Consider the following 14,635-nt stretch of genomic DNA (forward strand, 5'->3'; position numbering starts at 1 on the left):
CCGGCCCCGCTCCTCGGAGCCCCCCGGGATGCTCCGGCCCCGGGCGAGGCGGCCAGGCTGCAGGTAACGTTGCCATCTAGTGGCTTCCCAGCCCGAGCCGAGGGAAGGAAGCTGCTTTCGGGATTATTTGGGAAGAGGATGGAGAGGGGGTGAAGCAGCGCTGGTACCCGAGAGGTACCCGGGGACACCTCTGCGGTACCCACGCCCGGGACCACAGCGCCCAGCAAGGGCTTGTCTCGTCGGAGGATGTGATGGGCAACCTTCAGCCTCTCTGCTTAGGCAGCAGCATCCCATCCTCTTCTTCAGAGGCTTGGACCACACAGCAGCTTGGACCACGCAGCGGCTCCTACCCCCAGCCAGGACTCGGCAGCAGGTCAGGGCGTGCACAGCCAGACCCAGGGCTCGGGGGGGGTTCAGTGACAGCTCCTCCAACCTGGGACAACGCTTGAAAGCCACAAAAGATCCTCGAATTCACCAGGCAGAGGAGCAGGGAGCCCTGAGCTTCTGCACAGCACGGCGAGGAGCCTGCTTCCAGCCCGAGGGCAGAAGGTGGAGGCTTGGCTTAAACCTGGCAACACCTCAGCTCCCGGAGCTGTCAGGGCTTGGTCACGGCTGGGACATTGCAGCCGCCTTTGGATGGTACTTGATGGGCAAGATTCCTGCCAAAGCATCTTTCTTGACAGAGCTTAAGATCAAAGGCGGATGGGGCCGAGTACGTGTGCGGCTCGTCTCTGCACTGGGCTGCCTCTGAACTGAATTCCCAGTGGCCCCAGCAGGTCCCCAGCTGGGAATCCAGCGCGGGGGCATGCACAGAGGTGTAGATACCCACACAACACACAAGACAAACAGGACAAAGCAAACCTCTCACTTTTGGTAAACACAGGGAAGTTCTCCCAGTCTCCTCCGCTCTGCTTGGAGGCCAGAGGCAGGGTGTAGGATCCTCCTCCCCGTTTTACCGGCCAGAGCAGGGCTGTGGGGTCCTGCCCGAGCCAGTGCCCTGCACGCCTGGGAGCACTTCGGCCACCCATCGCCTCTCCCAGCTGGCAGCACCCACAGCCCTGCGCATCCCTCCGTGCCACCTGCCTTCCAAGCCATAACGGGGGAGAAGCAGGGCTTGTTTGGTGCCCAGAGAGGAAAGCTGTGATTCCAGAGCCCCTGTCTGGGAGGAACAGGGTCATCTCCAGCCAGCCCCACACTGCTGGCTCTGCAGACTGGGGGCACATTGCTTTTTTGGCCGTTTCCAGAGAAAAGGAAGCTCATGTGCTCACTCCACGTTTGCCGGTCTGCTCCCTCGCAGGACTTGCAGGCTTGTTCGCCAGCCTCACCCCTCGCTGACACGGGCAGGCCTCCTGACAACAACCTCCCAACACGTTCTGCACAAATGGTCTTCTTTCCAACCCCAGAGGGAACCGTGCTTCACCGTGTTGGTATCATCCTCTACGAGGACAGGCTGAGAGAGCTGGGGCTGTTCAGCCTGGAGAAGAGAAGGCTCCAGGGTGACCTTAGAGCAGCTGCCAGTGCCTGGAGGGGCCAACAGGAAGGATGGAGAGGGGCTTTTCACAAGGGTGTGTAGTGACAGGACAAGGAGGAACGGCTTGAAGCTAAAAGAGGGCAGATTTAGATTAGATATTAGGAAGAAATTCTTCACCATGAGGGTGGTGAAACATTGGCCCAGGCTGCCCAGAGAAGCTGTGGCTGCCCCCTCCCTGGCAGTGCTCAAGGCCAGGTTGGATGGAGCTCTGAGCAACCTGGGCTGGTGGAAGATGTCCCTGCTCATGGCAGGGGGGTTGGAACCAGATGATTTTTAAGGTCTCTTCCAACCCAAACCATTCTGTGATTCTATGATTCTATGACCTGTTTCATCTTAGGGAAACAGATAGATCGATCTTCGCCCTATCCACGAGGGTAAATCCAATATGACCACAGAAAAATCTCACCAAGGAGGAGAACTACTCCAGGACAAGACTGGGATTCTTCCAGTTCCTCCTCTGGGAACCCTAAAGGAAGTGGTTTGGGGATTACCTGGCCCTGGAATAAGCTCCAGTCTGTCCCTCCGTCTCCTGCACTGCCATTTACATGCTCAAGCATGAAGATTTTATCTGTACCCAACCCTTTATCTCTTTACAACTTACTATTTTAAAACTCTTGCTGTTCTTGCTACCTCAATACCTCTCTAAAAGCTTTACTAGCCCTGCTACATCATTGGTAGCAATAGAGTCTTGTGGCAATGAGTTCACAGAGCAACTGTGCACCACTTTCACGTTGTTTCATTCTGGATGGAGATGCTGAGACTGACCCTTCCTCTCTCCTTCCCGGAGCCAGTGTCGTGGCTGTGCTGGCAAAAGCATTTTGCAGCTGCCCCTCTATCTCCACTCTGCATCTCACACATGAACAGAGCCTGTGCCTGCATTCCTCGCAACGTAGTCACCTTGTTTGGCTGGTGTCTGATGCGTCCCGGTTTCTCTCCCGCTCTGGCAAACACACCCACAGGAAGGCAGCCACCTCCTCTTTCCCCGTCATCTCCCCGTTCCCCATGGCGCGCAGGGAGAGGCATCACTCGATGCCTGGTTTGATTGTGGAAGAAGACGCAATGGCAGGGTGTTCACTCTTGCGTGCCCAGGATCTTTATCTTGCCAGGGGAGAGAGGAAGCGCAGAGGATTTAAATCGGGAGATGGAATTAGTGGGGGAACAAGCTCACCCCGCGCAGCCTTCCAGTGGCCATAGGCATCCCTTCATCTGCCATAACCCTCCCCTGCCTGCATCCCACGGGAACTCTCCTGGTCTTGCCTGGCAGAATCCTGGCATCCTCCTGGGGATACTGCAGGCAGCTCAGTGCTGGTCCAAAGCCGCATCGCTGTAAGAGATCCAGGGCTCTCCTCTCCCCAGCGCGGCTGCATGGTCCCCGAGTCCTGGGGCCACGCATCCCTCAGGCTTTGCGAGCCGACTGGTCCCGCTCCCCGCCACGCAGGCATGCTGGAAACAACCAACCCTGCCCCATCCCCGCTGATGTCTACGGGCAGGTCCTCCAGCTGCCAAGGGCTTCTCCATCCTCTGGCTGCCTTGAGCCAGTGGGGACCATCACATCTGCTCAGCATCACACCCGCAGCATCTTCTTTTCCCACCGCAGCCCACCTTCCTCGCAGTCCAGGGCCGCGGTGGTTTTGTCCCCCGGTGCAGACGCGGCACAGGTCGGCGCTGGGCGCTCAGCAGCCCGGATGGCTCCAGGGCCCCGTGGGCAGGCTGCTGGTCGGGGTGCGGGGAGCGTGCTGCAATCCCAGCCCTGCTCTCCTGTGTTTACTTCCCCTCCCAGCTTTTTTTGCAAGCTCCTTGGGGCAGCGCCTGTTTCTCAGTGCAGAGCCCTGCTCTCTCCTGGGGCTTGCTTTCTGCAACTGTGAGCAAATGCTTTTGCCAGCGATGATGCCCAAGATTAAAAAAACTCCAGGCTACAATCCCACCCAAACCAAGATCCCGTTTCTAATCTCCGTGAGCATTTCTGCACGTGCAGGGTCTATCTCCAGGAAAATCCTGAGCAAACTGCACACTCTCCACCCTGTAGCATCGCTGCTATCACAGAAGGGTATGGAAAAGGCCACTTGGGATACGAGGGAAGGCGGTGCAATCCGAGCAAACCAGAGCAGACTCCCTGGGTCCCTCCCTGAGGCCAGCTCAACGCCAGCCCCTACCCAGGCAGCAGCTGATTATAATGAAATGGTCCTCGCTTCCATCCAGCTGCAGTTTTGGCTCCCACTTCTCATTCTCTGAGGGTACAAACAAAGCTCATGCGAATCTCTGGCAGCGCAGGGCTGTCACCAGCACACAGGCAACTCCCAAGTGTCGTCTCTGGGTTCCAACTCGCTCTGCACAGGCTTTGCTCTTCTCCGAACGCTGCTTTAAACCTTCTCATGGTGGCCAGCAAGCCTCTGAAGCTGACAGCTCCAATTCTGGGGGCGGACGGAGACCAATCACGCAGTCATTGTCGTTGTCTCATGGGCTCTGTAGGCTCGCCGGGAGGTAGCCACTCATTTTTACTCATTTTCTACCAGGCTCCAAGAGCTCTAGGTGCAGAAATCCCTTCTTGTTGCTTGCACTGCACCTAGCCTGGCAGGACAGTGGTTTGTAGCAGGGACTCCTGGCTGCTACAGCAACTCCAATAAATCAAGGATGTTCATTAACCATACGTAATGGCGTTTTGCGCTACGCTTGTATGGCACCTACAGCCAACCTCGGTGGTTGGTAACCTAAAGAAATAAAAATGGAAACAGCACATCCATAAAGGCCAACAGCCAAGTTAGTTTTGCTGTAAGATAACCAGAAGAGCACCCGTCCGAGACAAACAAGCGTGACACGGTCACGCTTTTCACGCAGGCTCGGGTGTGATTAATCCCCGAAGCCTGCCAGGGAAGCGCGCAGCGAAGCAAACGCAGCCTTTGATGTGCAGCTTGGGGATTGATGAAACCGAAGCACGTTCAGCGCGGCGTAGCTCTAGGGTGGCCGGAGGAGAGGAGCGGGGGGGAAGGGAGGAGTAGTGGGCAGATAGTCAACCTGTCTACTCAGTGTGTTATACAACTCACCCCGGTGGACTCAGAGCAATGCCTAAGGTACATAGTAATAATAATAAAAAAGATGCTACAGAATTTAATTTCATTTAATTAAAAAAAAAAAAAAAAAGCTGATGAGAAGAAAGGATTGTCCCAGGAAACTTCCCCTTGCCCAAGGGAGGTAGTGTGGCCCTGAGGGTGGCAAACTAGCCTAGGGGTTTGGGATCTCCTCCAAGCCAGGCTGCTAGTCCCCGGTGTGGCCCTGGTCAAGTTGCCTTACCCCATCCCACCGCTTTGGTGAGGTATCTCTGTGGCTGGGCATCACAGAATCACAGAATAGTAGGGGTTGGAAGGGCCCTCTGTGGGTCATCTAGTCCAACCCTCCTGCCGAAGCAGGGTCACCCAGAGCAGGCTGCACAGCACCGCATCCAGGCAGGTCTGGAATATCTCCAGAGAAGGAGACTCCACAGCCTCCCTGGGCAGCCTGGGCCAGGGCTCCGTCACCCTCAGAGGGAAGAAGTTCTTCCTCATGTTCAGACAGAACTTCCTGTGCCTCAGTTTGTGCCCATTGTGTCAGCCCGCAGTGAGCCTGGCTGCAGAGTCGCCCTCTGCAAAGGAAGACCATGCTGCATCATGTGGGCTTTTGTCCTCATGGACCTCATGGACCTGAGGTTTACAGCAGGAGAGATGAGCACCTCGCGTTGCTTCGCCGTGTAGAGCAGCACTGTCAGCAGCGCAATCCGCTGAGCAGAGGAACGGTAGCAAAGGGATGCAGCTGGACAGGAGGAATGCGAGAGGTTGCCTTGCTCACCACATAACCCAAAACAGGGACAGCTCTGCCTGTATCACCCCTGGCAGGTGCTTTTCCAGACCCGCTCCAGCTGCCAGCGATGGGGACTGGACACTCACATGACCAAATGGACCTGAGTTCCCAGGTGACATCATATGCAGGGCTCTGGCTTTTCTAAACACAGTTCCTTGAGGGATAAGGGCGAGATGTGGAAACTCTCTTTCTGAAGCAACACAAATCTGGACATCTTTCCACCCTCGCTGGCTTGCCATGCTCGGGGGGCAAAACAGAGGTCAACCCCCAGTGCTCTCACCCAAGCCTCCAGCTCAAACCCCGCTGCTGAGCCCAACTCATGTCTTCCTGGATTTAGCAAAGCGCAGGCACAGGGTCAGAACCGAGCACAGAGGATGGATGACCTAACCTGGGGATTTCCTTTGACTTAACCTCATGGGAGGAATTGCAGCAACTCTGTGATTAAGGCTTAGCAAAGATAAAACAGGGAAAGTGAACTATACCTGCGCTTCGTAGGGAGATGACGTTAAATCCCAGCCCAGCTCCGTGGTTTTGATCCTTCTCTCGATGTGTCCCAACACTCTTCAGCTGTCTGAAATCCTCTGACGTGATGCTCTTTAACCTTTCAAAAAAAACCCTGAAAGTGTTAGATTCTGATGATTCAAAGCCCAAACAAAATACACCAAAACCTCATGTTGGCTCCTTCATGAGCCCCAAACTAAATCCAGAGGTGCAGCATGCACTTGATGGAATAAAAAGGATGTGGCTGGATGTCTCCATGGACACAGTTCACCTCTCATGGTGGGTTCTTGGTTTGCCTTTTCCCAGCCCAAAGCTGCTTTCTCATGCTCCAGTCCACAGCAGGGACAACGGCAGAGAAGGATCCTCCAAGGACTTCTGAGACCAAGGGATGATCTGAGCTGAAGGGTTTTCCTGCTTGCTGTTTTTTCTGTGGTTTGATTTAATTTGATTACAAATGTCTGTCACAACAAAAGCAACCCCAGGAAGACGCAGGCAAACTTCCACTTGCATTGGAAAAAAACCCTACATGTTCTCTGACATAAACAGATTCACTGAACCATTTTCAAATGTTTTCCCCAAAATGAAATGTTTCCATGTAGTCCCCTCCCCACAACCACACGCATATACAAATTTCCAGCCAGCTCTGCCCATGGCCCTTTGCTTCACGCAGCCCAATACCCTCCAGTAAAAAAAGATTGACAAAACCTCCCTGGAAACCCTGGCCTGTGTGACAGCATGGTGGAAGACATTCCCTCCACAGCAATGTCATTCCATGCTCACACCCACCTCTGACCCTCTGCGGGCTCCAGAATTACCCATTGCACAAGGCTGCTCCATCTGAGCCTCCTGAAGCATCCCGGGATTGCTCCCATCACACCAGAGCACTGCAGGACCGTGACTCATTTCTCCGTAAGATGAAATCAGCTCTTCTCTTTTTTAGGGGGGAAACATTTACTACCAGGCATGGCACAAACCGTTTCAAGAAAGTAAACCCACTCACCTCCAACCAATGCTCAGAGCCTGTGCCCATTTCCAAAACAGAGCCTTTGTGGTTCTACAAAGGCTAGATGTCCTCTGAATTTCAAATGTTCTTCCAGTTTTCTTCCAGGACCAACAGGAAATGTGCTGAAACACCGTGAGAAAGCTTGTTCTTGTGGTTATGTCTGGCCTTAACCAGAAACAGAAGCGCCAGGAGGTGGGATGAGAGTGCTTGAAATCTCTCCAACTTCCCGTTACAAACGTGAAAGGTCTGCATGCTTCAGATGAACTTTTGGATGCTCCCATTGAGCTTTTGATGTCTGCCCTTCCCTACTCACAAGGCGCTGAGAACAGCAAAGCATCGGCAAGTGAAAGAGTCTAGAGCAGCAGTCCCCAAGGAGACTGTGCCAGACCCTTGTCCCTGTGTGTGTTGCAGAGCCCGTTGGTCCCCAGAAGCAGCTGTGGCTGTTCTGGCTCAGCAATGCTGCCAGCTCTGACAGCCCCGACTCCATTCCCCACACGCTGGCCCAAGAGGCAATCTGTTGGAAGTGCTCCTAGGATTGCTGCATCATGTCTCAACCTGAGCGTTTTCAGCAGCTATGTGCGTCTGAGGGAATCTCATCACGCTCCAGCAGGGATGATATTCAAACACCACTCATCTTTCCACTCCTGGGGTCTAGACTATCTCTCCTCCTTAGACCCAGTCCTGCGAGAAATTCAGTCAAGAGTCCATCTCTTGATTGGGTGAGGAAAAGGAAGGAAACCCAAACAGAGAATGGAACCCCAGAGAGGGCTGTATGAGCAGATGTTGAACGGCATCTCTTTAATGTCTTCAGTTACCTTATCTAACCCTCTGCACTAGCATCATGAGATGCTGCAAGAGCCGCGTGGCAAGGAGAGACCAAAGGCCTCATGGGTGGCTCCAAATAGCCCAAGCCATACAGGTATTTCGGCATCCCACTCTTATGTAAGCACCAAGGCCAGATTTCGTGCCAGATGATTCCAAGCACCATCAGCTCCCTCTATGGGCTGCAGAAAGAAGGAGAGGTGGCCTCCACCAAAGAGGGTGGTTCAGAGCCTAGGTGCAATGACTCACGTTTTGGAATGGCTGCTCTCTCCATCTACTCAAGAGGAAGGCTCTGGTGACCATCCTGCTTCCTTTGGCACATCCAACACTCAGTGCTCGTAGGGTGAGCCCTGGCCCCAAATCCTGTAGGGCTCCTGAGAACAAGGAAGGTCAGCACCTTTGTGGATTTAACCCCAAAAACCTCAAGTAATGACGCTGTCCCTAAAGCAAAAGGACTATCAACGCTCTTGGAATTTCTCGTTCAAAACAATGCGTCACTGCCGGAGCGAGAGAAGGACCAGCTCTAAGTGACTCGTCACCTGCCCAACACCCCTGGGCAAAGGTGGAGTGGCTCTCAGTGGTCCGTCCCTCGGCTTCCTGTTTGCTCTGCCCACAGCACACTCCCAGAGCACCCGGAATGGCCGGCAGTGCCCTTTCCTGCGCACCAAGGTGTCTTGCTTGATTAGGAACAGGTTACCTGGATACGACGCTTCATCAAAGGGAATCCTGAGTTGATGGCATCCCGTAGATGCTTGGGTAATTGCAGGTTCCTGCTGGTTGGAGCCAGTTCAACCCCTGGCCTCGGCTCTGCTGGAAATTGTTATGCTGGAGAGGAGCGCTGCATGCAAAACGCAGGGGGGGAAGAGCAGCGAGCTTCCACTGAAGAGATGCTATCATAAAAATATCATAAATGGGTGCCCCCAAGAACCACTTCTAATGCTGGAGAGGAGCACTGCATGCAAAATACAGGGGGGAAAGAGCAGCGAGCTTCCACTGAAGAGATGCTGTCATAAAAATATCATAAACGGGTGGCCCCAAGAACCACTTTTACTCTTGAATCCCAGCAGCTCCCTAGCCAAGGGAACATGTAACAGGGCAGAAAAAACAGGGTTGCCCAGCTGCTGGAGCCAGATCTGAGGTCTCTCCGTGGCTGTCCACTGATCTGCTACACAGCTCTGGTCAAATCACCTCCCTCGCTGTTAGGACTCTTCCTGGCCCCTGCAGCTTGCAGGTCTCCTTGTGTGGCACCTTGCAGAATGGGACTGCTGAGCATCACCATAAGATGCCAGGTGTTTTTGCCTATCGGCTCTCATCCAGCAGTCATTGGCTTTCCTGGGTGACCCCTCCTCCTCCTCCTCCTCCTGACCAGTACCGGACACGTTACAAGAAAAGAAAGTGAAATTAATCAGACTTCACCATTTGGAACAGCTCACACTGCCTCGTCTAATTTTACTCTTTCCCAGGCCAAACCTACCCAGCCAAAGTACTTGTTTAATTACTGTATTTTCTATAATCATCTGCTAGCAGCCCATAAATGCAAGTAAGACAACCAGGCTCCAGTTAGCAGTCACCAGCGAATTATGATGTGCTTGAAATAAAGAATCACTTAAGACCAGGATGGCTGGCACCCTTGAGACATCAGCTATTATCTAATTTTCACCTCTTTGGTAATAACCTCAACCTTTTCTACGAATGCAGAGAAAGCCCTGATGCTTGAGGTGTGAGGCATTAATAGCTTGATTCGGCTCTTCTTTACACTGCTGCAAATGAGAACCAACTGCCCTGAAGGCCACGCAGATAAATAACGTGGGGTCAGGAGGAGCTTTAGGAGCTGGCTCTGTGATGCTGCTGGGAACGGCACCTTTAAGCGGCTGAGCCAAGGGCATCGGATGTTCTTTTTGGCAGGGACAGGTTTACCCGCTGACAGCGGGACTGAGCCCTGCTTTAAGGAGAAGCTGCTGGAAGTGGCCCTTTCCAGCACCTGGGGATCAGCGCGATCCCAGCGTGTCACACCCTCTGTGTAACTCATCAGGAGGGCGGAGGTAGGAACAGAGAGAGTTGAGCAACAACCAGCTGTTTCATTTTGGGAAGAGTTTCAGGGTTTTGAAATTTCTAACTCTTTCGGAAAGCAAAGAAAACAAAAAATGATGTTGACGTTTCCCAAAATCCAAAGCTGAATAAACAGCAAAGAACAAATCTCTCTGCCAGCCCCACGCAGAAACCCAGCTACTCAGGGGCCGTCAGAGTATTTGGTTTCAGCAAAGTCTGGCCAAACGCGATGCCTGTTTCATTCTATACCATAACATTTTCTTTTCCGGAAGGATCTCTTCTCAAAGCTCAGGTGGTTTTGAAAAAATGTTTATTTCAGCTTCCTAGCACTTTTTTTTTTGCATCAGGAGGTTCTTAAGGACAGGCCTCGCGTTGGCTGAATCCTGTTGATTTTCCACAGGTTGTTGGGTAACTCCTGAGATAAGGCTTTCCACATGGAGATAAATTGTCCAGGCATAAGGCTTCTGTCAGGAAAACACTGAGCATTCCAGATTTGGGGCAGATAGCAATTGCCTCCAGCAGAAACAGGGAAACATCCGTGTGCATTATTCAGCCCTGGGACAACCATGAATTGCCAACATGGTGCAGCAGTGTGCATGGGGCAATATAATCCTAGGATGACCAGGCTCAGCGTCTCCAGTAGAAATAGCAGAGTATTTCCTCAATATGGCTTTGAAGGATCTCATCTGAAATACGGTGTCTTCTTTTAACTACACTTGATCAGGAAACCAGGGGTGAAGGAGAACTACTAGGGCAATGAAGAGAATGGAGAGCCCTTCTTACAAGGAAGATGCTAGAAGATCTTGGCTTTCGCAGAGAGATGAAAGGGAATGGTCTTGTTCTGCTGAAAGGGAGGCATAGCCCAAGAACCCAGCGGGTGGAAAAGCAACACAGAGTTGAAGGACAACGTTGCTACAAGGACAGTCTTGTATAAATTGGACATTAATAAATTTAAGCTAGAATCTAGCAGGTTCCTTATCAGCCACTTAGCCTTTAATGTATGTGAGAAATGTAAAGGGTGGTGGTTGTTTCACTCGGCTTTAGAAGTTCAGAGTAAGGATGCCTGCATCTGAGAGCGGAGCACCTGGGGCTCTGTCTACAGTCCACAGGGAGAAATGGGCTCTGGTAATTCCCCCAGCCTAATGCAGGCGCCTCACTTAGGGAGAGCTGAAATCCTGGAAACGCTGATCTCTCGCAGTTGACTACAAAGGCAGGGTGCCTGGAGGAGACAGGGAGAGATGTGCGAAAGAGCGGAGGGTGAAGCCAGGCCTGGTATCACACAGATCTCCGGGCAATGCTACATACACACAAGGCGTAAGTGGGAAGCAGCAGAAACTCCTCTGTGTCTGACTGCACATTGCTGAGATGTCCCTGGGAGATGCCCCCAGCCTAGGACAAGCATCACCTGGAGATAAAAGGCCAGCAGGATGGACCAGGTCAGAACACAGCCCAGTGATGGTGATCAGAAGCAGCAAGGGCTCTATTAGCTTTTTAAGAAGAAAAAGGAAGGGCTTGGAGTTGTAAGGACAAGAAACCCTAAGGCATGTGGGCTGTTACTAGCTCAGCAGACTCCTCTCATCTTCCTAGCTGGAGAACTGGAAAAATTGCAGACATTATAGAGACTGGGGAAACCTTCTTCCAGCCCCTTCCAGTAGGAGTAGAAAAGGTCCCAAAACCTTGTGGAGGCTGGCATGCTATTTGGTGCCAGGATGATGAGTGAACCCTCACCTCCCTCTTCCCCAGCCCGTGGTGACCAGCTGTCCCCAGAGAAGTGCCACATTGCACACAAGCAGGTGTCACCAAGCCGCTCCATCCTGTGCAGAACGAGTTTAGGGGCCTGATGCAATCCCCAGCGGGCGACCAGTCCATGGCAGCATTCCTGGGCACGGAGTCACGGGGTGCTCACGCAAGGCTGTTGGAAGAGGGCACTCGGCGTGGGTGAGCGTGTGTGTGCCGGGGAGCGGAGCCTCGTGTGTTTGCAGAGGCAGTGACTGCCCGTGAGGGAGGGGACGTGTGTGCATGTGCATCGCACACACCCACTGTTGGATTCATAACATCCTCCCTCTTAGGAGAAAGGGATGGGTGAGGAAGGCTTTGGCTGGCTTGGGGAAAGGGTGTCTGGTCCAGTTCTGCCCCAGAATCCTTGGGTGATCCCAGACGAGTTGTTCATGCTGCCCAGGACGTGCACCTCATCTGGGCAGTGGGACAGGGACACGGACTGGCTTGCATGCTTCATCAAAGCCCTTTCTGTAGTCAATTATAGGAAATCAGAAAACTCCCATTTCATTAATTTAACAGGAGCCAAAAGGATTTTGAAAGAGTGGGAGGCATTCACTTGGTCTTGATTTCAGAGCATCACCGCACGCATAAGAATCTGAATTCGATCCCTAATTCACCCCAGCTCAGGCATAATTCCCACAGGCGTTACTGAAGCTGTACCCCCCCAATACCACTGCCAAAGAGATGAATCCAATCCATCAACTGTTTTCTTAATTAAGCATAACTTCATCTCCCTAGTCAGTTTTGTTCATAACAGTGCACTTGGTGCATCTGCAAGGGGGTCACAACACCGCCTGCAGAAGGCAAGGTTGTCGAGAGACTGAGCAACACACCAGAAAACTGACTGTGGTAGGTCAGAGGACTCGCTACTAGCTTGTGAAGCCATCACATGAATTTGATGTCCACATGCTTGCCACCATATCCTTCTGCATGGCCACGGGGTCCCAAAACATTTTTGGGACTTCGGCTCCCACTGAGGTTTTAAAGAAGTAGCTGCAATTCATCAGGTGCATTCAGAAAAACATGATGGGAGTTGCCGGGACCCAAGCACTTTGGAAAACCTGGTCCCACCTTGAAAAACCAGCTCCCATCTCTTGAAAATCTGGTCCACGCAAAGCAACCATCGCTTCTCCCCTTGCAAGGTGCTCTGTGGCGAAGCAGACTGTCTGGCCCCCCGCGTCTCCCTGCCAGAATTAAGCCTTCAAAGTTCATCTAAAAAAGTAATTTCTAGGCTGACAGATAAGGAGTGTGAAAATGCCACAGGGAATGATTGGCATATGCTCCAGTGGAGACACCAGGCAAGGTGAGCTTTAATTACAGGCTGGCCTGGTGGCAGTACCTGTCAGATGAGTCACTTCCATCGCATCCCGCGAGGTTTCTCCTCTTCTCTCTCCCCTTGCACCTCTCTCCGCTGAGCTCTTTCATCAGATGCTGGCTCACTGGCTTCCTTACAAGCCTTGAGGCATTGAGTCACCTGTCGTCAGGCAGGAACCTGGCAAAAGCCACTCCATGGTCCACCTGACACCAGTGTCATGCAGCCATCCAGCTCTGCTGGTGGAAGAGTCCCTGCTGGTGGACAACTGAGGAAACAACAGAGACTCATTTTGGGGGGGGGGGGGGGGGGGAATGAGAAGGAGCATGAAATCTTTACGAAACCAATAAGAGAGGTTTCTTGCCCAAAATAATTCAGTACGCAGGTTACACGGGGGCAGAACATACCCGGGACTGAGGGGAAACCTCCAAGACAGATCATCACATTGCCAGTTCATGGCGTTCTCCTACTCCTGCTTCCGTGTAACAAGTTAAGCGCTGCTGTGCTGAGGTGTTAATGTTTGTGCAAGATTCGGCAGAGTACCTGATCTAGTTGCTACCTTTGCTGCTTTAGGGGTGTTTTTTTTCTCAAACTCTTACAGCTTCTGGGTCTGGCAGTCCAAACTGGCATTTTGAGAAGGAAGCAAAGGTCCTATCAACCACATGGAAATGAAAGCAATATATGGTTTGCAACTCTTCTTTCAAAAGGCAGAAAATCACAGAACGGTAAAGGTTGGAAGGGACCATAAAGACCATCTGGTTCCAACCCCCCTGCCATGAGCAGGGACTCCTTCCACCAGACCAGGCTGCTCAGAGCTCCATCCATCCTGGCCTTGAACACTGCCAGGGAGGGGGCAGCCACAGCTTCTCTGGGCAGCCTGGGCCAGTGTTTCACCACCCTCATGGTGAAGAATTTCTTCCTAATATCTCATCTAAATCTGCCCTCTTTTAGTTTTGAGACATTCCCCCTTGTCCTGTCACTACACACCCTTGTGAAAAGCCCCTCTCCATCCTTCCTGTCGGCCCCTTCCGGTACTGGCAGCTGCTCTAAGGTCACCCTGGAGCCTTCTCTTCTCCAGGCTGAACAGCCCCAGCTCCCTCAGCCTGTCCTTGTAGGAGAGGTGCTCCGGCCCTCTAGCCTGTATTAGCAGAATAAACCAAAATAGCGTAGGAGATGGAAATGGGGAGAAAATGTAACAGGGGAAGCTGGTGCCAGACTTACCAAAAAGCTTTTATCAAAGACACCAACTCCAGGCAAAGGAAACACAGAGAAGCTCATCTGGACTGCAGTGGGCATAGCAATAGTTTCCATATGGCTCCAAGATGGGGATCAGCACAGGAAATCTGCCATGGGCATGGAAGTGCCGAAAGTCAGACAACGATGAGCGGTGGGGAAAGAGGAGTCTCAGGTCAAAGAGGATTTTCCAGTGAGCTCTTCAGAAAACGACCTCGAGAGAAATCCTCTCCGATATTGGCATGAATGGTACTGACAGAGATGGACACACAATTTGCTGATGGCACCGTGGTGTGTCCTGGGAAGAGCTCACTGTTGCCAGAGATGGTAGCTCAGACAATGACAGGGACAAAAAAGGACCACAGAGACTTGATGGCACAGGACAAGGGTCAACCCAACAGTAGGGTTTCCCGGCACGAACAAAATGAAAGCTGAAGGAAGATGCAGGTCAAAGTTTCAAAGAGTGAAGATGCTCAAAGAGGGGATTACTTCACATAACAAAAAGAGGTAGGAGGTTAAGCCAAGGAAGGATGTAAGCTAGAGAGCTTCTCTGTTCTGGAAGTTTCTGAAAAGA

At 52.4% G+C, this 14,635-nt stretch overlaps 1 protein-coding gene across 3 annotated transcripts in view; it reads right to left on the reverse strand.

Moving 5' to 3' along the window:
• The window catches only part of LOC142364291 (uncharacterized), a 38,434-nt gene that overhangs the window by 2,168 nt on the left and 21,631 nt on the right, over nt 1–14,635 (reverse strand). The window contains exons 3-4 of one of the 3 annotated variants that reach the window (XM_075443597.1): nt 12,856–13,008; nt 5,845–5,963 (exon numbers count right to left, since the gene is read on the reverse strand). In XM_075443597.1, the coding sequence (XP_075299712.1) occupies nt 5,845–5,963; nt 12,856–12,941 (205 nt within the window). In that variant the 5' untranslated portion in view covers nt 12,942–13,008. Of the gene's footprint in view, nt 1–5,844; nt 5,964–6,863; nt 7,353–12,855; nt 13,009–14,635 lie in introns of those variants that run through there. The other 2 variants (XM_075443596.1, XR_012766234.1) reach the window with 2 other exon arrangements.

This window comes from Opisthocomus hoazin, chromosome 26 (assembly GCF_030867145.1).
Source record: "Opisthocomus hoazin isolate bOpiHoa1 chromosome 26, bOpiHoa1.hap1, whole genome shotgun sequence".
In the NCBI taxonomy this organism is placed as follows: domain Eukaryota; kingdom Metazoa; phylum Chordata; class Aves; order Opisthocomiformes; family Opisthocomidae; genus Opisthocomus; species Opisthocomus hoazin.